General features: G+C 45.3%; 1 protein-coding gene across 5 annotated transcripts in view; it reads right to left on the bottom strand.

The window, feature by feature from the left end:
- Positions 1 to 27,786, bottom strand: part of LOC121290931 (1-phosphatidylinositol 4,5-bisphosphate phosphodiesterase beta-1) — an 802,698-nt gene that overhangs the window by 148,673 nt on the left and 626,239 nt on the right. For all 5 annotated transcript variants that reach the window (XR_005945906.1, XR_005945910.1, XM_041211986.1 and 2 more), the window contains 3 exons: positions 25,141 to 25,263; positions 16,696 to 16,766; positions 7,854 to 7,950 (listed from right to left, as the gene is read on the bottom strand). Coding sequence is in view for 3 of the 5 variants with exons in the window: in XM_041211986.1 (XP_041067920.1) it covers positions 7,854 to 7,950; positions 16,696 to 16,766; positions 25,141 to 25,263 (291 nt within the window). In the remaining 2 variants the exon portion in view is untranslated. The remainder of the gene's footprint in view (positions 1 to 7,853; positions 7,951 to 16,695; positions 16,767 to 25,140; positions 25,264 to 27,786) is intronic.

Raw genomic sequence — 27,786 nt, 5'->3', positions numbered from 1 at the left:
GATCAGGACTCTCGTCAGGAAGCCCTGCCCCCTGAGATTATGCACACTTGGGGCTCATTGGCTGGAGCCTCCAAGAACATCACGTGACCCCTGATAGACAGCAGGAGAGGCTATACCTTCAGTTACTACCTTTAGATTTTTACAGTTTCTATTTATGGAGAACATTTGAATATCCAACAACATATACCTATATACAACTTCAGGTGATTAAAGATTAAGCCTCTGAGCTCCTCTCCTTATTTGGTTAGAGTGGCGTAGCTCTACCATTTGAGGTCCCTCCGCAGGATCGACATGATCACGAAAGGCAGCACGAGATACATGGTTAGAAAGTGGCAGTTTTGGGTTAGGCAACTCTACAGAGGTATCGGAAATGTCTATTCCAGGTTGATCTGTCACCTCAGGAATTGATGGTTTGACTTTAATCACAGGCAGAGTAGTTGGCTGTTGGAATGTCTCTAGCATGAATATGGCCCATGATTCTATCTTCCACTTCAACCCTGGAAGGATAATAGACCAGTCTCTGAGACAATGGTTCCAGGAACCCAACAAGGTCCACTTCCGAAATGTCATACAAATACTCTGTCTCCGATACTGAATGTGTGAGCTTTGCTGTGAATATTGTGATATCCTTTGATAGATAGTGCAAGCAGACAACATTCCAAAGGGCAGGCGAGTGTACTGATAAGGACCCTTGTGCGTATTAATAGTCAAGTATTTTCTCGGCGTGCTATCCAGCTCTAATTGTTGGTGGGCCTAGCTCATATTCAATTTTGTATAGGATTTGCCTCCAGCTAGCTTTGCATATAAGTCATCTCTCCTTGAAATGGGGTACTTATCTGGTTTGGCTGCCTTGTTTACGGTCAATTTATAAACCCCATAAATGCATATGGTTTGGTCAGGCTTAACCACTGGAACTATGGGTGCAGCCCAATCCGAGAATTGGACAGGTTGGAGGATGCCTAACTTTTCTAACCTGCACAGTTCTGCATCCATCTCCTCCTTCAACTCATAAGGCACAAGTCTGGCCTTAAGGAAATGTGGTGTCGCCTGAGGACCCACATATATTTTTGCTTGCAGGCCTTTTAACTTCCCTAATTCATCCTGAAATACACGGTCGTATTTTCTTAGCAGTTCAGGAATTCCTGTTTTCAGGTGAAATATCTCAGACCAGTAAAGCTTGAGTTTCTGTAACCAGTCTCGGCCCAGCAGACTAGGTCCTTTGCCTGTCACCATTTTCACTGGAAGCTGGGCTGTCTGTTGCCTATAAGACATTGGTATTGTGGCGATACCCTTTACCTGAATAGATTCTCCAGTGTATGTCTTCAATTCAGCAGTTGTCTGCTCCAGATTTAGTGGCTGGGTACCTTCATTTGAATGTGTGCTCTCCCACCACTGTGGTTGAGGCTCCTGTATCCACCTCCATTACTAGTGGCTTCCCATTAACTTGGATTGTGACTGTGATAGGTTTGGCTTTTTACAGCGGTGACATTATACAGGGAATAGGTGTCGGTATCAGCAGCTTCAGGCTTTGCTGAATTTTTTAATTCAATCATGTTGGTTTACTGCATTGCCTTACTACGTGACCTTTCTTATGGCTGTAATAGCATTCTGCCTCCTTGAATCTGCAGGTGTCTGGTCCATAATCTTCCCCACATCAGTAACAAATTAACCTTGGAATCGTTGCTGAAGTGTTTCTCTTGGCCTTTTCATGTTCCTAACAGTGGGCACTGTCTCTCGCTTCGATGCTGTGGGCCTGGTTTTCACACCGTGCTCGGCAGTAGGTTCCCACCCCACATAAGAAACGGCGCCGTGTTGCATGTGTTGCAAAGCCTGTGAGTCTCTCGCAGCACTTTCCATGGTGAGGGATATTTCCAGGGCATGGTTCAAGTCGATGTCGGCCTCCGTGAGTAAATGGTGTTGAATGGCGCCATCCTGAAACTCCACAAACTAATCGGTTCCGCACTTAATGTGTCTCTGAAATTGCAGTGTTTCGCCAACTGCTTCAACTTCGTTACATAGGTTGTAATGGGCTCCCCCGGGGCCTTAACTCTGGAATTAAACCTGAGACGCCACATTATTACAGATGGCTTCATTTGGAAATGTGTTTTCATGAGGTCCCCCAATTCATTAAAGGATTTAGAATTGGGCACGGTCAGGGCAGTCAGGCTGTGGATGAGATTGCATGTCTTGCTACCACATACACTCAAAAGGATTGCTTTCTGCTTTTCCTCCATGGTCATTTCATTCGCTACGAAATAAAAACCAAGGCGTTCTACATACAGGCTCCAATCTTCCATAGTCGCATCATAAGGATCGATTCTGCTGAAGAGGAGCACCACTAGTGAGTAGTCTTTTCTTTTGTCTTAAGGTTTGATGTATTCATATCAACCAGGCGAGGTGCAGCGTCGGAGCTACTTTACCTTTGTCGCTAAATGTAATGGCTTGACGCTGCCGCAGGTTTCAACAAGAAACAGATAAACTTTAATACAGAGCACTTTTCAGATGCTTCATGCTCGACCAGGACTCTCGTCAGGAAGCCCCGCCCCCCGAGATTATCCACACATAGGGCTCATTGGTCGGAGCCCCCAAGAACATCACATGACCCCTGATAGACAGCAGGAGAGGCTCTACCTTCAGCTACTGCAGTGTCAATGAAATGCCTTAAATGCACAACCTCAAATAATCTGCATTTGGTGTGGCACTTGATCGACCTCGCATCCACCATCTTAACATTTGCTCCCTCCACCACTGATGTATAGTGGCAGCAGTGTGTACCATCTACACGATGCACTGCAGCAAGGCTTCTTCAACAGCATCTTCCAAATCTGTGATCTCTACCACCTAGAAGAACTAGGGGCAGCAGATGCACGTAAACACTATCACCTGCAATTTCCCCTCTAAGCCACACACCACCTAACTTGGAACTGTATCACCATTTCTTCACTGTTGCTGGTTTGAAATCCTGGAACTTCTTTCCTAATGGCATTCTGAGTGTATTTGCTCCACATGGACTGGGAGTTTGTTTTCAAAATCACTGCCTCTGGCCTATTTTGACTTTTCTGACCAGTCTACCTGAAGTGAATTAAATGACTGACAAGCGCCCTCTGCTGGTTAAATATAGACTTACACATTGTCAAACCAATGTCACACAGGATCCCTTTGCAGGCTCACAAAAGCTCTGTGAATTTGAAGAATTTAATCAGCCCTGCTCGCAACAGGTGACATTACTTGGTTCGTGAGCTTAAATGTTTCTTGGAGCTGCTCCTGATATTGGACCCCGATAAGCAGCCTTCTTGAGGCCTATCCACCTGCCTGAAAATTGAATCAGGCAAAGTTCAGACACCCGCCCCCTGGCTAAGCTCTCTCTGGCCCAGGCCCCCAGCCCTCTGATGTTGACGGTCAAATTCCCTCTTTTCAGCAGAGAAATGGGCACCCGCAAGTTGACAACACTGCTGCCGTGGTTGGGTCCAAAGGAATGTAAAGCACTACTTTTGGTATTGGCTTGGTCGCAGGAACTGACAGAAGGATGACACATTTAGACATCCATCTGCCTTTGGGTACCACTCAAGATTTTTTTGGTCAGGCTTTACTCCCTTAGCCGTCAACTCTCCCGAGGTAGCCACAAGGCAGTGGGGCTATTGGCCCTTAGTGGGGAGGGCTTTGATTCATGAGTGCCAGTGCGTATCCACATGCCGGTGGGCCTGCACATTGCATGTCTGGGGGCCAAACTTCCTCCGAGTTTCTCTGAAACTTTAGCCTGGGGGCCACGAGGGACCCAGTTTCCGAGTGCCATCACGGGGAGGCACAGCTGAGGACCCTCCAATGGCAAGGTTGTGCACTGACAGGGAGAGACTTACACACTTGGTTCCCTTTTTGCTTGCTGCTAGTCATCAGTCAAGGCTGAAAACGAGAAGCAGATGAGCACACAAAAGTGGAAAGCACACTAACTTTCTTCACCCACACGCTAGACGCATCACATCAACATCAACATCACATCCACCTGTTGGACACAACCAGTTGACAAATACAACCAATAAAATTTTAGCCAGTTTGGATCAATCTGAGTCAATCAATTGGCCAGTGTTTGCTCCATACTTTCCTTGCCTCCAGTCCTCTCAATGCATCTTAATTGCCAACATGATGTTTGGAGGTTGAGAGGTGGGAGGAAGGGGGATAAGAATCTGCTTTATTTCAGATCCTCAAGGAAACAGGGATTAAAGTCATATCGGGATAAAGCACTAAGCAGGCAATGGTGAATCAGCAATCTGTCTCCCTTTCCTGTCATCTCTCTCCCCCACCTGCATTCCCCAGTCTCCTCTTCACAAGCCCCCATTCCCAGCCTCCATATCTCCTCCATTCCCTGGTTCCATCTCTCCCTTAAGTTCCCATTCCACGGTTTCCATCTACGTCCCAGTCCTTATGTGCCAGGCTTCCTCTCTCCCCAAACTCCAATGGCCTCTCTCCTCCCTGGGCCCCCATCTCTCAGTCTCCATCTCTCTCTCCCTGAGCCCCCATCTCCCAGTCCCCCTCACCCACAAACTGTCATTCCCTGGTCTCCATCGCCTGAAGCTGATGGCACTGAGCAGGTCATGGTAAAGGCCGGGACATAATTCTATTTACAATTAGGGCAGTTCTGACTTTCTACACCAGGCAACCAGTCATAGGTATTTACAGTACCTGACACTAATGTCTATTGGTCATCTTGGAGATTGGGAACCCTCTGACCTCAAAAGGAACTCTGTATCTCCAATATTGGAAGAGGTTTGATTTCCTCTTTCATAATAGATATGTCCTCCTCCCAGATCTTTTAACTCTCTATAAAGTTTAAACCTGAAAGAAGTTTCAATATTGCTCTCAAATTGGGTAAGATTCTTTTCATACCCCTTTGCCGTGGTGAAATTTGAGCCCATGTTTGGATAATGGGACTAGGCCTCCAGTAACAAAACAATCTTACTTGCTAATATGTAACAGATATAATAAACATCCAGTTTCTCTGGTAATTCAGTGAAACTCTCTACCTCTGTCTCTCTCTGTTTCTTGCGCTCTCTCTCGCTCTCTCTCACTTTCTCTCGCTCTCTCTCTGATTTTCGCTCTGTCACTTGTTCTCTCCCTTTCTGTCTCTTGCTCTCTCTCGCTCTCTCTCTCTGACTTTCGTTCTGTCGCTTGTTCTCTCTCTCGTTCTGTCTCTTGGTCTGTCACTTGTTCTCTCTCTCTCTGACTTTTGCTCTCTCTTCCTCTTTCCCTCACTCTTTCTCTTACTCTGTCTATGCAGCAACATCCAGATGACCTGAATTTCAAAGTGGACCAGATTCTGAATAGGAATTAAATTTTTTTCAATATATTCTTTCACTGGATGTGCTGCCTCATTGGCCAGGCCAGAATATATCACCTTCGAGAAGATGGTGGTGAGCTGCCTTTTTGAATACAATTAAGTGGCTTGCTCGACTATTTCAGAGGGCAGCCGAATCAACCGCAATGCTGTGAATCTGCAGTCACATCATTACCTGGCCAGACCAGGTGAGGGCGGCACAATTCCTTCTCTAAAGAATATTAGCAAAGCAGTTGGGGTTTGCCACAATCTGTTATTTACATGGTCACCATTACTGACAAAAGTTTTTTATTCCAGGTTTATTTAATTTATGGAATTGCCGTGGCAGGACTTGAACTCGTGTCTCTACATCATTCGTCCAGTCTCTGGATTACTTGACCAGTAACACAACCACTATACTGCTGCACTCAAATCCCAGTTCAACCAAATGCCTGCAACTGTCTGATAATCTCCAAAAGGTAATGTATTATGAATGGCCAGCAATTCTTTGTACTTAGGATTACTAATGTTGCTAACCTTGTGTATGACTGTAGAATAATACAGTTTCGTTTCAAGAGCATCACAATAAAATCAGTACCAGCTGGAGATTGCAAACTCCTTTCATAGTCACATGCTCTAAAGCCAAAAGGAAAATGAGTGATCCTCTCTAATTCTCAACAAAGGATAATTCTATCCGTGGGAGCTGTGGCTCACTGTCTCATGCCGCCCGCAGCCATATGTCTGACACTACATGGACTTCATTGATGCTCGGCTAATCTTCTGCCTTAGGCTGCTCAGAGACTTGGCCCAAGCATTCCTGGTCCAACATAGGGAAGAAAATGATCAAAAGACAATTAACCCAAAAGGATAATCAGTGTAGCGGAACACTGTTAATAGTCAGATTATGTAATTCTATGTAATTCTAAGAGTTTGAAAGAATTATTTTATCTTGAAGTCACATTGAATATTGCACTTATATGTAAAGAATGCTCAAATCAGCAGGAAATTGCATATTACACTTAACATATGTTTCGTACCAAAACAAATAAGGAAATCCCATTTTCCAAAATACATCTTAAAAGATAAAGCAGCTGTACAGACAAGTCAGCAATGCAATGCGCTATCAAACCGTGGTGACCCAAACAGCTTATAGCCGTTGACAAACAGCATTAAGTATAGTCAACTTCTCAAAATTGACTATGACCATGAGCCTATGACATGTAAAAGCAAACACTCACACTGAACATGCAGCAAGACAGGAGCTGTAAACTGAGCTATAGGAATACCCAACATTCCTTCATTTGCATTTGGAAGAAAAAATATAACATTAGTAAGTAAGTTTGAAAGAGAATACATGTATTAAAGGCATGAGATTTATTTTCAAGGAGAGTTTGGAGGTACCTTTCCCCGAATCTCCACGGAAAACTTTAATTTTTGATACATTTTCCATTTTGGAATTGATAATCAACATGGGCATTGAACTTTGGTAATGAATTTCTTTTCTTTATATTTCAAACCTTTTTTCTCCCAATTGTTACAGATAATCTATTAACGAGAGGGTAAGGTTTAATTAATTTTCACGTTCAAACTGAAATGTCAAAAAGCAAATAAGAATTTGAACCAGATCGCATTAAGCATTGAGACATTCTAGTTAGGGTTGTAGGCAACACGATTAGAATTTTATACCTTCTTTCAAATATTCTTTTACCCAACCCGACCCCAAAACTGTATTTACAAAGGCACTGCGCTGCTTTCAGAGTCAGTATGCAGAGCCGCTGAACCCCTCCAACCTCAGTTGTCGATGTGATGTTGACTAACGGCTTGACTAGAGCAGCTAGGATATGCTGAAGCTGCCCGGAAGGATCAAAATGCAAAGGAATTCAAGGCAGTGACTGGTATGGCCGTTCATGTACCCTTGGAGAAGTGGGCTGTTGGTCTTCAGTCAGATGTTGCAGGATTTTCCAAATAACTCCTAGTAGGGGGACAGGAGACAAGTGCAGTCTTCTGAAGATCTGTCGACCCTGGTGAGTGGGTATCAGTTTAAGGAAGGGATGCGTTCAGTGACTCCTGTCTTGAAGTCTCAAATCTAACCTCATTCATAAGTGTGAATTCCTCTGCATTGCATAAAAAAACGAGTGCTCCCTATTGAAAAATCAAGGTCCCAAATGCAAACAGTCCTTTGACTAAAGTCGAGTCAAACTAACTACAAATACCCTGATTAACCTGTGATCATCGACATGCAGGAAATCTAATACCAGCCTTTAGTAGCAGTGCATCAAGTATCTCCTTATGTGGCTCGGAAGGCTCTGGACGTGGAGGAGATTACTGCGATAGGCAGGGGGGAGGCCATGGTTTGAAAACAAGGATGTTCCTTGTGACAGCGCATTCCACATGCTGACCACTCTCTGGGTAAAAAACTTCTTCTGAATTCCCCATTGGATTATATTCTACTGCATGACAATACCTGGACTCAGAATCCTCAAAGCAATGGAAGCAAATGATGATATTCTGTTGTATGCAAATTGACAAACAGAAAACCACTCACTCTTAGCCACTTCGAAAGACTCAAACTTCACAGGTTGAATGTAAGTAACCAGGTTGGACATTTCCTCTGTGGCACTGGCTTCACATCCAGCAGTTCCCTGCAAAACAAGGCAGCAAAATATTTTAAATTTGCAAGTCCTCTAGAACACACTGTGTTTCAAGCCTTGTAATGTCAGTCCTGTGAATGAGTAGATTTCTGAATTCAAATGCATTAAAGGAAGGCTTGTATTTATATCACACTTTTCACAACCACAGGATGCCCCAAAGCGCTCTGTAGCCAATGAAGTGTCGTTGAAGCATAATCACTGGTGTAATGTAAAAAACATGGTAAATAATTTGTGCACAGCAAGCTCCCACAAATAGCAATGTGAAAATAACCAGATAATCTGTTTTTGTGATGGTGACTGAGGGATAAATATTGGTAAGGACACCAGGATAGCTCCCCTAATCTTCTTTGAAATAGTGCGATAGGATCTTTTACAACCGCCTGAGAGAGCAGACAGAACCTTAGTTTAACATTGCCTCTGAAAGGCAGCATCTCCAACAGTGCAGCACTCCCTCAGGACCGCACTGAAGCATCCACCTAAATTATTGTTCTCAAGTCTCTGTCGTGGGACTTGAACTGACAACCTTCTGGCTCAGAGGCAAAAGAGCTACCAACTGAGCCACAGCTGTTATTCCCTGCTGTGTTAGTTCACAGTACAGCACTCGGGCATGTGCTCATGTTATCTATGACTCTGCCATTGGCATTTGTGCACACCTTAGCAACTGAGTTAATGCCATGTCTAGTATCAGCTGAAACTCAGTTGGTAGCATTTGCGCCTCCAAATCAGAAAGTTGTGGGTTTAAGACCTACTCCAGAAACTTCTGCGCAAAAGTCTAGGCTGACAATCCAGTGCAGTACTGAAAGAATGCTGCACTGTTGGTGATGCTGCCTTTCAGATGCAATCAGGCTCCTGTCTGCTTTCTTGGGATTGTGGGTGTCACAAATCCCAGGGCATTATTTCAGAGAAGAGCAGGGAAGTTATCCCTGATGTCCTGATCAATATTTATCATGTAACCAACATCATTAAAATACAGATTATCAGGTCATATCGTCATTGGTTATGGGAAAAGTACTTCATTGGCTGTAAAGATGTTTGGGAAGTCCTGAGATTGTGAAAGATGCTAGATAATTGCAAGACTTTATTTCATGGTTACACAAGTAGAACATACATACACATGAATTAGGAGCAGGAGTAGGCCATTCGGCCCCTTAAGCCTGCTGATCTGATCGTAGCCCCAACTCCACATTCCTGCCCACCCCAGGCTCCCTTGACAGTCAGGAATCTATCTACCTCTGCCTTAAAAATATTCAGTGGCCTGGCTCCCATCACTCTCTGGGGAAGCGAGTTCCAAATTCACAACCCTCTGGCAAAGAAAAAATTCTTCTCATCTCCGTCTTAAATGGGAGACTCCTTATTTTTAAACCGTGTTCCCTAGTTCTAGTCTTTCCCACAAGGGAAAACATCCTCTCAGCATCCACCCTGTCAAGTCCCCTCAGGTTCTTATATGTTTCAATAAGATCACCTCTCATTCTTCTAAACTTCAATGGACACAGGCCCAGCCTGTCCAACCTTTTCATGTAAGAATACCCCTCCCATCCCAGGTATCAGCTAAGGAGAGGAAGAAGAACAGGAGCAGGTTGTCAATGGATCTCAGCTGTGGCACTGGTGGGCAGAATTTTGGAGCCCGCTAGCGGCAGGCGTGATAGATGGTGCGCGTGGAAAATATGGTGTGACCTGCTTCATGACGGCATGAAGGCAGGTCCCGATCATCTGCTCAGCCTGCCGACGGCGGGCCGTGTTTCCCGCCATTGGTCAGCAGGGAGCTGATTGTAATACATCAGCAGATAATTAAAAGACCATCCTGCCAGGCTCTTGGAACCCCCACCGTATCGTCTGTCCACGTTGGTGGGAAAGCCCGATTACGTGTTTCACCACTTGGCGGCCTTCACTTTGGGGGGACTGAGGTGAGTGAGCAGCAGCATTCTCCACAGCTCGCCTGTTGTTTACAGGCCTCAGGGGCACCAGTGGGTGGGGGCAACTGATGCCTGGCCCCAGAGGTGACTGCTGAGTGGGGGGGGGGTGGTTGTCTGGGGGCAAGTGCTGGCCAGCCCCAGAGGTGACCACTGTCGGTGAGGGGGCAGGTCAAGTGCTGCCCTGGTGCTGCATCCCATGCACAGGCAATTGAGGTGGGGGGTCACGGTAAGTGAGGGAAGTGGCAACGCATTAGGGACATCTGTATAAACAGGTGCAACTGAGACAGATCAGGCTCAGCCACAGAGATATGATTGGGGTCAGGCTGTTAGCCTGCCCGCTCATGAAAGCAATGTGGAGGCACCAAAAAGCCACCAAGCGCTCCAAACCTTACCCTCGCACCCCCCAACCCCCAACCTGACGACCCCCCCACCCCCCCCCAGCACAGACTTCGAGTCCACCACCACTTTATTGGACCATGGAGCAGTTGGACTGCACAAGTTGTACAATCTCCTCGCCAATGCTGGCCATGTAGCAGTCACTGCTGGAGATGCCCACAGCCCCTTGCAATCCCAGCATCCCAGTTTGGACCAGTGTCCCCCATGTCACAGATTGACAGGGCAGCCATGCAGCACTCTCATCTCTGGCCATCAAAAGACTGACCAGCCCTCTCCGGGAAGTGTGAAGAGGTGGTCACACAGGGTGAGGAAAGGTGCTAAGTACAGCCATGATAACCATGTCTCTCTCTCTTTCATGCTGCAGGAGGACCACGTCAGGATCATGGATCCTAGTGACTTAGCTGTATGCACTTAGTGCAGGACTTGGCACCAAGGGGACATGGATGGCATCCACTGCCAGTGGCTATGAAAGTGACTACGGCACTCAATTTCTCTGCCAGTGGCTCCTTTCAGAGCTCCACAGGTGACCTCTGTGGGATTTCACACTCCGTCACCCACAAGTGCATTCATGAGGTCATGGATGCCATCTTCTCCATGGCACACAACTTTGTGCACGTCACCCGGGATCGGGACAGCCAGGATGCAAGGGCCATTCGATTCACCCTGATCTCGGGGTTCCCACAGGTGCAGGGTGCGATTGACTGCACTCATGTGATGCTCAGGTCTCCGTCGCTACACTTGGTGGACTTCATCAACCACAAGGGCTTCCAGTCACTGAATGTGCAGCTGGTATAAGACCTCCAGAAACGCATCCTGCAGGTATGTGCAAGGTTTCCACGATGCCTACATCCTAAGTCGCTCACAGATCCCTGCAGTCTTCCAGGGTCCACAGAAGTTGCAGGGTTGGCTCCTCGGGGACAAGGGCTACCCACAGAGGTTGTGGCTGATGACACCCGTGCGGTGGTCTCAGACTGCAGCAGAGCGACGCTATAACGAGGCTTATGCTGCAACTCGCAACTTGGCAGAGCAGACCATTGAGATGCTGAAGGTGCTGTTTTGGTGTCTGGACTGGTCTAGTGGAGCCCTACAAAACAGTCCACAGAGGCTATCATGCATTATCATCACCTGCTGCGCCCTTTACAATCTGGTGCTGCAACGGAGAGAGGAGCTGGCTGAGGAGGAGATGGAGGTGCTGCACATCTCCTCCGATAAGGAAGACGGTGACGGGGATGAGGGTGAGAGGGTCCTTGATGGTGATGATGACAGGGATGAGGTTCTTGCACTGTCTAGACGAGGCAGGCACACTTGGGAGGCCCTCTTGCTGCCAGATTTGTGGAGAATGATGACGAAACGCAGTGAGGAAACAGCATAGATCCCCACATCGCAGTTGTGAACGTTTGACTCCAGTCTGGCTAATCTGAGCGCCAATACCCTCTGTGAGAATGCTCCTGTCATGGAGGCCCTAATAGTCACTCGATCGCAGGAGGATGATGATGACGACATGCAGTGAGGACACTCCATAGATCTTCACATGGCTTCTGAGAATGTCTGACTCCTGTCTGGCCCAGGGCAGCTCACTTGCGCACTGTGATCAGGGCCATCTCAGAGACGCAGCCACGAAACTTTAGATGCATCTGATGCTGTGTCCGCCTTCAGCACCTCAGCCCTTCAGGAGCTGGTGCACAGAGTCACTGGTCACAGATGCTGTTGCAATGGGGGCCAGCTCCACCTTAAAGGTGCTGAGAGCACACAGGAAGAATGGGAGAACTCTGTGGCAGCTGCCCACTACATTTTGGCAGCAATGACCAGCACCAGTAATGTGTCCAGGGAATGTGAGGCTAGACCATCACTCTGGTCTGAAGGCTGCACAGAGCACAGGGAAGAGGCCCTGGACTGAGACACCTGCCTTTATCTTGTGCAGAAAGGTTTCACATCTGAGTGACAAGAACACTGCTCATCAGAAGAAGGAGCCACAGGCAGGTGAGTGTGTGATGGGTCGGTGAGTGTGTGAGCTGGAAGTGATGAAAAGAGTGACTTACCCAGGTGGAACGGAGGAGATCATTCATCCTTTTGCGGCACTGGGTGACTGTCCTCCTCTGCAGGGCATTTACGCTGACCACCGCTGCCACCACCTCCCAAGCCAGGTTGGTGACATTGCTGCCCAACCTGCGGCTGGAGCGGGGCAGAGCACATCCCTGCCGAACTCCACGGCATTCAGCAGTTGCTTGAGGGACCCGTTGTTAAAGCTTGTGGGTGGAGTGGTGGTGGGGGGGGGGGGGGGGGGGGGGGGGGGGGGGGGCGGGCGCGGTGCACTGTAGAGGGGGTGCTGCAGTCATTTTGTCTTTGCTGGCCATGTCTCCCTGGCAGCGGTGGTGAGCTGGTGGTGATAAGCGCTTTGCTGGCAGCTGCCTTTTAAAGATGGCGGCCGGCATGATGCAACAGCGGGGTGATGGCGAGCGGGTGAATGAGAGCCCGCCCGCCATGGAAATGAGGTGTTTCCCGGGAATTAATAAATAATGAGGTGGGCTTGGGACGATACGGTATGAAAACCCGCCATTTTCGTTGGCGGGTAGGACTCCATTTTACCCACCCGCTACCACGCTTAGTGCAATCTGGGAAAATTCTGCCCGGTGTCTAATGCCCGAAGACTAAATACTGTGGATGAAAACAATTCTCACTTTCACCCATTGGCTCTGTTCTTGCTGGTCTGTAATTGCTTCTAATTCTGCAAAGACCCAAATTTTAAATTCTCATCCTCATGTTTAAATACCTTCAAGATCCTGCATCTCTGTATGTTTAACTAACCAGTCCCACAACCAACAACAACAAAAACTTATATTTATTCAGCACCTTCAATGAAATATACCATCCCAAAACACTTCAGAGGGGAATTATAAATTTGACACCAAGCCACTTAGGGAGATATTAGGTCAAAAGGTCAAATGCTTGGCCAACACGTCAGGTTTTAAGGAATCTCTTAAAGGAGGAAAGTGAGGTGGAGAATTTTGGAAGGGAATTCCAGAGCTTAGGGCTTGAACAACTGAAAGCACGGCTGCTAATGGTGCAGCGATTAAAATCAGGGATGCACAAGAGGCCAGAATTAGATGAGTGCAGATATCTCGGAGGATTTATGTGGCTGGAGAAGTTTACATGACGGGGTGGGGTGATGCCATGGTGCGATTTAAAAATGAGAGTGAGGATTTTAAAATCAAGATGTTGCTTAACCGGAAGCTAATAAGCAAACATTGGGATGATAGGGGAACGGGACTTGGTGCGAGTTAATAGAAGGGCAGCAGAGTTTTGGGTACTCTCAAGTTTACGGAGGGTAGAATCTGGGAGACCAGCCAGGGGTGCATTCGAATAGTTAAGCCTAGAGGTAACAAAGTGATGAATGAAGGCTTCAGCAGCAGATGAGCTGCGACAAGGGTGAAGTTGGATGAAGTGACAGAGTGGAAATAGGCTGTCTTAGTGATGGCACGACTATGTGCTCAGAAGCTTATTTCAAAATCAAATGTGATGCCAAAGTTGCAAATAGACTGGTTTAATCTTAGACTGGTGTCAGGGAGAGGGATGGAGCCAATAGCTAGGGAACAGAGTTTGGAGCAGGGTCTGAAAACACTGGCTTAGGTCTTCCCAATGTTTAATTCGAGGGAATTTCTGTTCATCCAGTACTGAATGTTGGATAAACATAACATCAGTGGAGGAGTTGCGAGTTGATGTGAGGTCGAACTGCGTATCGTCAGCGTACACATGAAAACTGATGCGGCGCTTTTGGGTGATGTCGCCGAGGGGCAGTATGAAGGTGAGAAATAGGAGGGGGCCAAGGATTGTCCTTGGGGGACACCAGAGGTAATACTGCAAGGGCAGGAAGAGAAGCTATTGCAAGTGATACTGCGGATATAGTTAGATAGATAAGAATGGAACAAGGAGAGGGCAGTCCCATCCAGCTAGACAACAGTGCAGGCATTGCAGGAGGGTGGTGTGGCGAACCATGTCAAAGGCTGCAGACAGGTCAAGAAGGATGAGGAGGGAAAGTTTATCTGTGCGAGAGCCACGTCGGCTGTAATGTGTGTCTTTGATTTCAGTACGCTGGCGGGGTGAAAACCTTGGAGAGATCCAAACATGGAGTCCCGGGAAGGATGAGAAGGGATTTTGGAGATGATAATGTGCTCAAAGGCTTTGAGGAAGAAAGAGAATTTGGAGATGGGGTGGTAGTTTGCAAAGACGGCAGGGACAAGGATTAGTTTAAGGAGATGGGTGATTACGGTAGATTCGAAGGAGATAGGGCAACACCCAAAGAGAGAGAAAACCATTCACAATATCGGTTAGTTGGGGACCAGGAGGGGAAATTGTGTGGCCAGCAGTTTACTGGTAATAAAGTCAAGGGAACGGTTGTTGGGTCTCATGGACAAGGTGAGCTCAGAGAGAGCATGAGGGGGGATAGGAGAGAAACTAGAGAAAGGTATGCAGCAGAGAGTGGACCAGGTGAGCTAGTGAAGAGGGAGGGCCTAGCAGAGGTAGCTCAAACACTCTTTCCAGGTGTTAGTGCATCAGTCGATGCTTCACCATTGATGGCTCTGCCTTGAGCCCTCTGGGTCCCACACAAAGGAATTGCCTCCTTAAACCACCTCCATCTCCTCTTTTATGGCCCTACCTAAAAGCCGCTAAGCTTTTGGAGCTTTGATCATTTGCCCTCCCAACCTCTTTGTCTCTGTCAGGACATCCATTTCTGTCTTTGGACTATTTTGCTTTGTTAAATCGCAGAATTGTTACAGTGCAGAAGGTGGCCATTTGGCCAATTTATAACGAGAGTTCACATAATTATCCCATGTCTTGCTGAATGCACTGTAAATATGAAATGCCAGGCATGTCAAAAATGCACTTTAAATTATGATGATACAATTATGATTGGCAGTGCAGATTAAGTCACATAAAGTCATAATTTTCTTGGATGTGTTTTGTGTAAGCAGCCCATTATAATACATGCCAAAAGAATAATAATTAGCTTTAAGAAATAAAACATTTGTCTTAATGACTAGAAATTGCTGACAACAGTTGGTGAGAAAATGGTAGACCATAAAACTGAGATTAAAAGCGAATTTGCTCCAATCTTTACATAACCTTTGGAGCACTGTTCTCAGATCCCTTTACCGCTTTCAGAATATGCGCTTTGATTAACAGCTAATATTCACCTTTCCTGAGCAATTTTGAAGCTCAACAACGAACACAGTGGAATGAATTCAGTTCTAGCTATTGCTTATTGGGTCCACGTCCCATCCCAGGACTTGAGCACTGAAATCAAAGCTGATGCTCCAGTGCTGTACAGGAGGAGGGCTGCACTGTCAGAAGCCCTGCATTTCGGATGAGACGTTAAACCGACGTTCAGTGTGCCCTCTCAGGTGGATGCAAAAGACCTCATGACACTTGAAGAGGCGAGGAGTTATCCCTGGTGTCCTGGTCAATATTTACCCTCAATCGATATCATTAGATGATCTGGTCATTATCATATCGCTGTTTGTGGGAGCTTACTGAGCGCAAATTGGTTGCTGCATTTCCTATGTTATTACACTTCAGAAGTACTTCATAGGCTGCAAAATGCTTTGGGACGTGAAAGGTGTTATATAAATGCAATTCTTTCTTTAACTATACAAAATGGTGTATTTTAAAAATGTTTCAATAATAATTTGTTAGAAATGCTATGTTCTGTCGAAGGATAGTGGTGTAGGTGGTTGGGAGGAAGCACATTGATGACTGCCCCATGGATTCCTGAATCAGATCTAAAAGGCTTCACATTTAATGAAGAACTTTTGAAGTGTAGTCACTGTTGTAAAATAGGGAAATGTCACAGCAAGGTCACAGTAATGATCAGATAAACGGTCCTGTTTTTGAGTGTTTTGGGTTCAGCGGTAGATTTGGCTAGTGCACTGGGAGAATTCTCTTTGAGTAGTGCTACGGAATCTTTTACATCCACTTGAGGGGTCAGATGGGTCCTCCATTTAACATGTTATCCAAAAGGCAGCACCTCTGACAATGTAGAACTCCCTTGGTAATGCACTGAAGTGTTAGCCTAGATATGCACTGAAATCTCTGGAATGGGTCTTGAGCTCTTGACTGTAGGACTCAGAGGTGAGAATACTGCCATTGGGCCAAGGCTGACAATACTAATTATGCTGGCACTCATACAAGTTAATACTAGTAACTTCAGAGAACATTGTGCATTTGGCAAATCTGTGGCTCTTATTAATATATACCAGATGGGATGTTGTATTCACCAATCTTGGACGCAACTCCAAATTGAACTTTTTAGATAACAAAGTTAAATTCCATTTCTTATTTATCTTGCGCCCAAACTGAATTTCCCTTCCCCATGAAGAAAGCACTATACAGATTTAGCACGTAATATAAATTACTCAGTTGTTTGGCTTACTTCGTCCATTGAGGATTTCTTGGAATCTTCATCATCATCTTCTTCCTCTTCACTTTCTGCTTCTCCATCTCCTATAAATGTTTAATAATAATTATCTTGGATGCTACTTGTGATGGAGGCCAATCAACACAGTGAAGCATTTGTGCAAATATAACTAAGATGAATAGTGTTAAGACTTTCGATTTGTGCATAGGCCTTACAGTGGCTTCAGCGGCCTTGGGCTGGGAATAGGAAAGTCAGTCAAAGCTCCTGTTCCACATTAAGGTCCAGCAACCCCTGCCAGAACTGCCAATGTGTGGATGCTAAGTGAAGGACTGAACCAGGGTCAGTAAAGACATCTCACACACTTGCCCGCATTCATTGTGAAAGCTACTTAATCAAGTGCTCTGAAGATTCACTTGGCTTTAGTTTGTTCGGACATCAGAGGGCAGAGTGGGAGAGGCAGAGGCTGTGGAGACACCTAACTTCAGAACTAACAAGTAACCTTGGAGCTGCACTCAAGCAACGTCAGCACCTTGATGTCAGGGTAGGAGAAGGGCAGGAAATTGGTGGAAATGTTACAGGTGAAAAAAAATTTTGAAATTGTTGATTATGATTTTATGCAGAAGAGGCTTATTTTATTATTACTATTTTCAATGCGCAAAAATGAATATTATCCATCAAGACCATTAACGAGAGGCTGTGAGACTATCTAGAACAGAGCGTCAATTGCTTAATAGCATTGGAAAACATACAGCATTGGCTCACACATGACCAGCCAACAGTTGGACATGTATTTATGCATGCACAACATTTATAGGTGCTGATTCATTTTCGGTTAAAAATTTCATCTGTGCTATTCTGAGATCATTTTGGAAGCTTTCTTTGAGATTTCCAAACCCATGCAGAAACATTACTTTCAAGATGCCTGGTGTAGCCCTTCTTGTTCCAACGAATGGCGTCCCAGAAACAGATGGAACGCTTGTTAGTTCTGAACTTAGGTGTCACCGCAGCCCCCGCCTCTCCCACTCCGCCCTCGGACATCCGAACAAACTAAAGCCAAATGGACCTTCAGAGAACTTTATAAACTTTTACTATAGGAAAATGAAACCCCATGCTTGTGATCTCATGATATATTTTGTTAAAGGATGCATTGCCGTATAAAAGCACAGAGTTTGCACTGAGGGGTCAGAGTGACATTCACAGCCTGCTGTGACTGCACTTTGCTTTCACCAGCGATTGGTCTCAGACAGGTACTGGTGTAGAATTGTAGCTGAAAGGACAAGTTTAACAGTGCAGAAGGCTGTTGCTGTTTAAATATAGCCTGTTTCCTGACAACCTAACCACTCACCCTGAACATTAAAGCTCAGAAATGACAATTCTCAATATGAGCAGACAGATGCCTGAACGTGTTCATGCAATATTCCTCTGTCTGCTATTTCAGCAGAAGTATTGGCCACTTTATCTTCAATGGTCTTATTTGAAGGGAAATGGAGAGTGGAAGAGGGAGGCCATTGAGCTACTGCTCACCACGCAGGCAGAAGCAGAGTACAAAGGTCACAAGTACCATAGAACAATCAGAATGATCAGCATCACACCCAGCTTTCCAGAATAAAAATCATCCACTCCATGCTCCAGTCCTCAGGCAGCACCTCAATGTCCAGGATGACAAAATTAGGTCAGAATAAGAGGGTTAAAGGTCAAAGAGCTACCAACAAGGAAGACTAATTGCAGATGTCATTCACAAAGAGCAATGCCATTTCTTGAAAAAGCAAATCCCATCCATCAAGTAACTGCGTCCAACAACTTGTCCTGCACTCAGATGCTCAGTTTTTCAGATACCACCTTTATGCTGGACTCCCGATATTGCCATGCAAGCTATCACGTAAAGGAAAGGGCATGAGGACAGGCTGGCTCTTGGGTTTCACTGACATCGTGCTGGAGTTCTGAAGGTAAATGTTGTGCCTTCTATCTTTTGCAAGAGCTTGTAGCTTCTGACCTGTCAGATTGCACCTTCTCACTAAGACATGCTCAACCATACAGCCTTTTCACTGCTGCCTTGTGTGCATAATTGAACTCTAGTTGCAGTTTATAACTGATTTAGAGATTAAACTGATGCTTTCTTCTCACTGTCTAGTCATCACTGCGTCCACCACTCCACCCACACACCCCCACCGGCCCATCCAAGAGCAGCACAGAATGTTTTAGTCCATATGAACATACAAATTAGGAGCAAGAGTAGGCCATTCAGCCCCTCTTGCCTGCTCTGCCATTCAATTAGATCATGGCTGATGTGATTGTGGCCTCTACTTTTCTGTCTACCCCTATACCCTTTGACTCCCTTGGCAGTTAAGAATTCATCTAACTCAGCTTTAAAATATATTCAATGACCATCCCTCCACTGTTCTCTGGGAGGGAATTCCACAAAATAATAACTTCTGAGAGAAAATATTTCTCCTAACCTCTGTCTTAAATGGGAGACGCATTATTTTAAAACTGTGTCCCCTAATTCTAGTCTCTCCCACAAGGGGAAACTCCTTCCAGCATTCACCCTGTCAAATCTCCTTAGGACCTTATGTGTTTCGGTAAGATCACCTCTCATATCTCTAAACTCCAATGGATACAGGCCCAGCTGGTCCAACCTTTCCTCATAAATTGACCATCTCCCATCCCAGATATCAGTAGGGTGAATCTTCTCTAAACTTCTAATGCATTTATATCCTTTCTTAAAAAAGGAGACCAAACCTGTACACAGTACTCCAGATGTGGTCTCACCAACGCCCTGCACAACTGTTGCAAAGATTCCCTATTTTTATATTCCATTCCCCTTGCAATAAATGACAAAATTACATCAGCCATTCCTAATCTCCTGCTGTGCCTGCATTTGTGATTCATGTACCAGGACATGCAGATTCCCCTGTACTGCAGAGTTTTGCAATTTCTTTCCATTTAAATAGCATACTGCTTCTCCATTCTTCCTGCCAAAGTGGAAAAGTTCATATTTTCCCGCATTATACTCCATCTGACAATTTTTTGCTTGCTCACTTAACCTATCGATCTCCCTTTGCAGATCCCTTATGTCCGCTTCACAACTTACTCTTCTACTTATCTTTGTGCCATCAGCAAATTTAGCTACCATACATGCGTTCCCTTCATCCAAGTCATTGATAAAGGTTGTACATAGCTGAGGCCCTGGCACTGATCCCTGTGGCACTCCACCTGTTATACCTTGCCAACCCGAAAATGACCCATTTATCCCCACTCTGTTTCCTGCAAGCTAACCAAACCTCTATCCATGCTAATATGTTACCCCCTACACTACGAACTCTTATTTTGTGTAGTAACCTTTGATGTGGCACCTTATCAAATGCCTTCTGAAAATCCAAGTATAACACATCTACAGATTCCTCCACATTGTTTGTTACTTCCTCAAAGAACTCTAATAAATTAGTCAAACATGATTCCATTTCACAAAACCACATTGACTCTGCCTGACTGCATTGAGATTTTCTCAGTGCCATGCTGTAACCTCCTTAATAATAGACCCCAGCAATTTCCCTTTGCTAGATGTTAGGCTAAGTAGCTTATAGTTTCTTGCTTTCTGTCCCCCTCCTTTCTTGAATACAGGAGTTACACTCACTATTTTCCAATCTGATGAGGCCTTTCCAAAATCTAGGGAATTTTGGAAAATCAAAACCAATGCGTCTACTATCTCACCAGCTACTATTTTTAAGACTCTAGGATGAAGTCTATCAGGATGTGTGGACTTGTCAGCTTTTAATTGCAATGAGTTTCTCAGTACCCTTGAGCAGGTAATTGCAATTGTTTTAAGTTCCTCCCTCCCTTTCACCCCTTGATTTACAAATATTTTTGGGATGTTATTTGTGTCTTTGACAGTGAAGACAGACACAAAGGCCAGGATTTTTCCTATGGTGGGCGGGTTGGGCGGGAACGGGCTGGGGTTGGGGCAGAGCCGATCGATGCCCGCGATTAAGGCCCGCCCAGCGTAATGCGCGGCCGGTAGCGCTCAGTGCTACCTGTGCGGGTGGGGAGAAGTGGGAGAGTCTCTTTACCCCTCCCTGATGCGTTGCTGTGTCCAAAGCTCAGAGTCCAGCTCATTAACTCTGAGCCAGTTCCTCGAGCTGCAGACACTTATAGCAGATGTGTTTGCCTTGGATCACAATGGTGTCTGCTAGCTCCCACATGTGTTAATGTTATACTAATTGTATTGTTAAGCTTAAGGATAAACAGCTAGAGGGTAGTGATTGATTAAGTATTCTTCAGTACAAATAAAAAAGGGCTTACATCCACACCCGCGTGTCCCTGGAGAGGGAGCATGCAGTGTCCACTGGCATGTTTGAGGCTTTCCACGACTGACAAGCACCGCAGGGGCTGGAGTGCATTATCTCTACCCATAAGGACATGTTAATTTAATTTTTTAAGTTTCTGTTGACTATTTTTTTTGCAGTCACCCTTTAACAGGTGGATCTTTCATGAATTAGTTAATTTTGTTCATTTGGTACTCAGAAGGGTATAAAAAGGCACCGAACCATATCAGATTCAGTTGGTGGCACTCTTGCCTCACTCTCATCCTGGGCTCAGGTCCTCCTCCAGGGCTTGAGCATAAAATTTGGGGCTGGAGTGCATTATCAGCCCTGGAAATAATATTTTAATTTCATTTTATAAGTTTCTGTTCAAGTTTATGCTTCTTGTTACAGTGTCCCTTTAAGGGATTTAGTTAATTGTTTTATTTATTTGAATATAGATCATAAAAAGGGACTGAGGTGTCAACTTTGACTCAGTTGAAGCACTCATCCCTTTGAGTCAGAAGGCTGTGGGTTCAAGTCCAACTCCAGGACCTCAGCACAAAAATCTAGGCTGATACTCCAGTGTGGTACTGAAGGGGATGCTGCCTTTAGGGGGCTGGTTAGCTCAAATGGCTAATATGTGGCTCAGAATAACACCTAAAAGCCTAGGTTCAATTCCTGCTCTGGCTGAGATAAACATGTGACTTGTGTTCTTGACCTATGTCTGAGAGTGGAAGGCAATGGCAAATCACCAGTGCTAAGAAAATAGCTCAGAATGAAGCATCAACAGACAATGAGCCAAGGACTTGCCTTTGGGTAGAGCAGCCATACCATGGTCTGCACTGGTGATGTATTTCTTCTGCCATGTGCACAGCCTCACTTATGACCTGCAGTTCCTGTGTATAGACCTGAGAGTTCTCTGTGCCTCCCTGTGGGAGTTGCCTGTCTTTTACCAGGAACTGATCAAAGTCTGGAATCTGGTAGCCTCACACAGGAGCTCCCTCCTGCCAGGAGTAGCGGCTATGGTCCAACATCCGCTGGTCAAGAATCTGCACCTCCACCAGTATGGGTTCATGTGCTTGGTGAAAGAGAGGGCTCAGGCTGCTGCGGCAACCAGAGTCGGGGTGGGGAGTGGGGGGGTGGGGAGGGGTGAGGTGTGCTGGATGGTGAAGGAGTGGGCTGGAGGACACCATAAGAACTTGTGCATCGGGCGTCTCTTGATGTCCAGCTCATGGCCAAAGCCATCCAGAGCTTTAAAAACATGGTGCTCGGCCCCGACTGCACTTGTGGTGTCGAGGTGGCTTAAACTGATCCCTGTCTGGATGGAATTTCATATTGGCCCCAGGTCCCAAAACATTCCTCTCAAACCCACAACTTGTGCCTCAGGATGAAGCATCAGCAGATAATAAGCTGCCCTCGAGCAGGGCACTCATCCCGTAACGCTTTAGGACCCTCTATAACCCTTTAACAGTCTCAGCTGTGGTTCAGTTGGTAGCGCCCTCGCCTCTGCATCACAATTTTCAAGTCCCATTCTCGGGCTTGAGCACAAAAATCAAGGCTGACACTCCAGTGCTGAAGGATTATTGCACTGTCGGAAGTTTCACCTTTCATGGGGTCCCCTGTGGGAGTCTCTCCACATGGGAGTACTCCCCTTTTCCACTGAGAATTTGGTATGGATGATGTTGTATGCTGCAGTCCCTGCAGCCGTAGGTTAAGTTGGTTCACGGGCTCCCAGGCTGCCTGCAATTCCTGTGGCTTTGAGGAGTCCGTGTTCCACGTCTATGTAGGTTGTGTGAGCGTGTAGCCCCTGTTCCAATATCTGAGGGGGCTGCTCTTCAAGTTTTGTTTGCACTTCAGCCCCATGCTCCTCATCTTTGGCCACCTGGTGCAGAATGGGGTGGGTGGGGGAGAGGGGAGGTGCAGATCGGAGGATTTCCTTGTTGGCTTGCTCCTGGGCCTGGCCAAGATGGCCATTAACAGGACAAGGTAACCAGCGGTCGAAGGGGTCATTCGGCCCCAGTATCTGCATCCCTTCCATAGATACTTCCATGCTCAGGTGTCCCTGGAAAAGGGAGAACGTGGTGTCTGCTGGTACGATTAAGGTTTTCTGTGTTCGTTGGGTGCCTCAGGGGCTGGAGTGCATCATCAGCCCTGGGAACATTATTTTCATTTGTTAAATTTGTTCTGTAATTTTTGTTTTAGTTGCAGTACCCCTTTAAAGGGTGTTGATTAGTTAATTTGTTCATTTGTTTCTCACTTACTCAAAGGTATATAAAAAGGGACTGCTGGGACACTGTGTCAGTTGCTAGGTAGGAAGCAGAGATATCTAATACTGCTTTCTGTATATAAACCTGCTATCGGGAAAAGGATTTGTGTCTATGTTCATACTTCACAATCTGGCTTGGGATCTATGTTACGCCTGAGCTGACAACAGAAAATCACTATGGAAACCAGCAGCAATAAATTCAACCTAATGTTCAACCATAATGTTAGGGGAGGTGATGGCATAGTAGTATTTTCACTGGACTGATAACCCAGGGTAATGCTCTGGGGACCTGGATTCAAATCCCATCATGGCAGCTGGTGGAATTGGAAAATCAGTAAAAGTCTGACTGTTGTAAAAATCCATCTGTTTCACTAACGCCCTATAGGAAAGGAAATTTTCCATCCTATTTGTGACTCCAGATGCACAGCAATGTGGTTGACTCTTAAATGCCCTCTGTACAAGAGCAATTAGGGATGGGCTAGCCAGTGACGCCCTGATCCCGTGAACAAACTTTAAAAAAACCCTCACAATGAACCCCCAACTAGCATCCCAACAACAGATCAATCCAAGGAAAGTCAGCTTGTGCCATTACCAAAGGTTGACACATGGGTAACAGTCACGTTGGCATGACTGCTGAACATCTTTGTGTTAGTTTCCTATCTCTGCTACTTTAACAGAAGAGTTATTCTGTTTGAAAGAAAGCCACTAGAACCTTTGGCACCTCAGTAAGAAGCCAAGGACTTCAGGAGAAGAGTGGACAGGATGAAACCAGCGAGCAAAATATGAAAATCAGCCCAAATTCCTGGAGGCTGATGGATTTTTGTTAGATATGTGATTATAATGGTTACAGAAACAAAGTGGGTGAATGGGGTTAAGATTCAGATCAGCCATGATCTAACTGAGGCAGAACTGAGGAGGCAGTGGCATAGTGGTAATGTCACTGGACTTGCCTTACCTACCAATAGTAAGACCTGCTCCCAGCAATTCCTTTCCCGGCCATGCCGGGTCAAATCTTTTGGAGTCTTTAGATTGCAGGATGTATACCTTTGGCCAGAGACCACCTCCCCTCCTGCATTCTAACTGATAGTCCACACTGACAGCACACTCCTCTCTGCTGACCACACTAGCTGCAGTCTTTCGTTTCCCTGAGAGACCTCTCCCACCCTCTCTGTTCAAAAACTCAGAGACTGAAAGTCTGTCCACAGTCAGCCCAGCTGCTCTTGCCTTTGTTTTTATTTATTCTTTTGTGAGATGTGGGTATCACTGGCAAGGCCAGCGTTTGTCACTGGACTAGTAACGGGAGGCATGGGGGGGACATGGGTTCAAATGCCACCACGACAGCCGGTGGAATTTAAAATTAATTAATAAATGTAATTAATTTTAAGAATCTGGAATTGAAAGCTAGTCTCAGTAAATATGAACACAAAACAATCATCACTTGACCTAAAAATCCACCTGGCTCACTAAAGTCCTCTCAGAAGGGAAACCTGCCCTCCTTATCCGGCCTGGCCTGGCCTAACTAGGACTCCGGACCCACAGCAAAGACTCTTAACTATGAAGTGGCCCAGCAAGCCGCACAGTTCAAGGGAAATTAGGGATGGGCAACAAATGCTGGCCTTGCCAGTGACTCCACATCCCCACGAACAAAACAGACATGAGGGGCTGAACGGTCTACTCCTGATCCTACATTCCTTTTGCCGATTACTAAAGTACTGTTGTTAACCATCCCAGCAATAGGCACATCTATTAGTGGGCAATCTTTTGCAGTGAACGACATTCCATTTTAACGACTTAACTCTTCACTCTTGTGACACTTTTACCGGTCAGCTACGAGATGAATCAATCTGTCCAAGAGTAATACAATAGATGGAAAACAATTGCAAACACTCTGACCTATTGATTTTCTGCCACTTGCTTTCTGTTCAGTCACCTCCTTCCCTATTTTTTCCACAGGTTTATCTGATCCATCTATGTTGGATTGCTGGGCTGTGTCTGGCTCCTCCGGATTGGATGAGGCTGTTGTGCAGATAATAACAAATGGTTAAGATTTTGCATCTATGTATTAAAAAACACCAACTTTTAATTTTAGTTTATCGAAGAAGAACTGAACAAACTGTAGGGTACAAATTGTTACGCAATCTCACACAGTATTATACAAAAGGTTGTTGGAGACTGGAATATTAATGAATATTAAACCACCAATAACCAGGTTTGCATGAGCAAACTTCAGTCATTTATGTTTCTTTGAAATCCTGTGGAAACACAGTTACAGAGCTCTCTGCCTCGAAATATGGCTCTTGAAATAATAGTGCATGAATGCTAAAGGTCTTTGTAAGAAACCCTTTTGTCTACTTCTTTAACAAAGGCATAAATCCATTTAAAAGAATGTTAATGTCTTGATAAAATAGCAACACCACTGCATATGAATCAATTAACATTTGTGTGAAAAATGTCAAAACAGAAGTTCTTTATAAAGCAAAGATTCGATAGAGATGTACATGATTATGACAGGTGTGGATAAGGTAGTGTTATGATCCCCGTAGGGACTGATAACTTTTGAAAAGGTATTTGAATTCCCAGGGACTGACTTAAAGAAATTGCATGACAAGATTTCAAGTTTTAAGACTTTTATTGTAACAAATAAACTAAAAGCAACAATATCTAAACACTACTTAGTAGGCAACCAGTACTCTAAACCATGGAAAAGGTATCTCCCCTTCAACTTTTTAACATGGCCAAAAACTCCACAGTTATACTTCACTGCCTGTTCTTCGCAGAATGGAACCAGTCCAATATCACTCCCAGCTTCCAGTAGGGTTGCGTCTCCCTGTTTTGCCCAGTTGTAATGTCGAGCAACTGTCTAAAGGCACTTCTCTCAGTTTCTGGAGTAGTCCTGAATTGACTACCAACAATAAGACCTACTCCCAGCAATTCCTTTCCCAGCCACACCAGGACAAATCATTTGGAGTCTTTAGATTGCGGGATGCGTATCTTTGACCAGAGACCACCTCCCCTCCCGCATTCTGCCTGATAGTCCACACTGACAGCACACTCCTCTCTGCTGACCACATAAGCTGCAGCCTTTTGTCTCCCTGAGAGACCCCTCCCACTCTTTCTGTTCAAAAACTCAGAGACTGAAAGTCTGTCCACAGTCAGCCTGGCTGCTCTTGCCTTTATTTGTATTTATCCTTTCATGAGACTTGTGTATCACTGGCAAGGCCAGCATTTGTTGCCCATCTTTAATTGTTTGGCCTTTTCAGAGGGCAGTTAAAGTCAGCCACATTGCTGTGGATCAGGAGTCACATATAGGCCAGACCAGGTCAGGATGGCAGATTTCCTTCCGTAAAAGGCACCTGATGGATTTTTACGAAATAATGATAGTTTCATCATCACTATTACTGAGACTAGCTTTCAGTTCCAAATTTTATTAATTGAATTTAAATTCCACCACCAGCTGCAGTGGGATTTGAACCCATGTCCCCAGAGCATTAACTGGGGCTGCTAAATTACTAGTCCAGTGATATTACCACTATGCCATCAAAAGGGGGAGATCCCCTTTCAGGTGTGAAATACAGCACATGTATTTCTCCTCTCCTGGCCACTGTAGTATCCCCCATGGTAACCAAACCACACAAGCTTGATTTCAAGCAGAAATCATAGCGATTCACATGACCCTCTTTATTGCTCCATTTCATCTTGAATTAGAGACACAGTCCAAAACATAATCATCGTATAAAACCTCTCATTCATAACAGTAGACAAAATTCCCGTTAGTTGATGGTACAAGGGCTTGGGGACACAGATGTAAGGCTTTGGGCAAGAGATGCAGGGCGAATGTGACAAAGAACCTTTTCATTCCACAAGCTGTAATGACCTGGAACTCGCCGTCAACAAACATGGTGGGAGTGGAGACAATCAATGATTTCAAAAGGAAATTGATGCACTTCATGGAAATAAACTTACAGGACTATAAGCATAGAGTGCGAGAGTGGGAGCAACTGGATTGCTCTACAGAAAGCAATCATAGTCTAGGTAGACTGAGTGGGTCCTTGCGTGCTGTAATGACTCTATGACACTATGAGATTGAAGGCACTTTTACACCACAATGGTGATAACACTTTGAAATGCCCATATTTGTGATGATGCCTTGATGACAAAAGTGAAATGCAGATACATAAAACTGAGATTAAATAGAAATGATTTCTTCCTCGTAGTTGGAAAGAAACAGGAGCTTGTAATGGAAGGAGGAAGTACTGGTTTGACCTGCAGATGTTCTGGGATAGGCACGGGTAGATAGGTTGATCAGAGTGACGGCCTCCTGGGTCTAATCTGAAGCAGCTCACACGATTGCAAAACATAAATGAAGAAAATATTGGGGAAAGATAATTGTTCAATAGATTGAAAGTCCAAAATTCGACAAAGGAGCAAAACTGACTGTGCTGCAATAAACACAAATTCCAACCCTCTATATGATTGTGAAAGTTTCAGAGCAATTGAAAACTATGGTTCTGGAGGATGGAGAACAAATGGTTGGAGGTT

The sequence above is a fragment of the Carcharodon carcharias genome, chromosome 2 (assembly GCF_017639515.1).
Source record: "Carcharodon carcharias isolate sCarCar2 chromosome 2, sCarCar2.pri, whole genome shotgun sequence".
In the NCBI taxonomy this organism is placed as follows: domain Eukaryota; kingdom Metazoa; phylum Chordata; class Chondrichthyes; order Lamniformes; family Lamnidae; genus Carcharodon; species Carcharodon carcharias.
The sequence above is the reverse complement of the archived record's forward strand: the minus strand, read 5'-3'. Positions and strand labels throughout refer to the sequence as shown.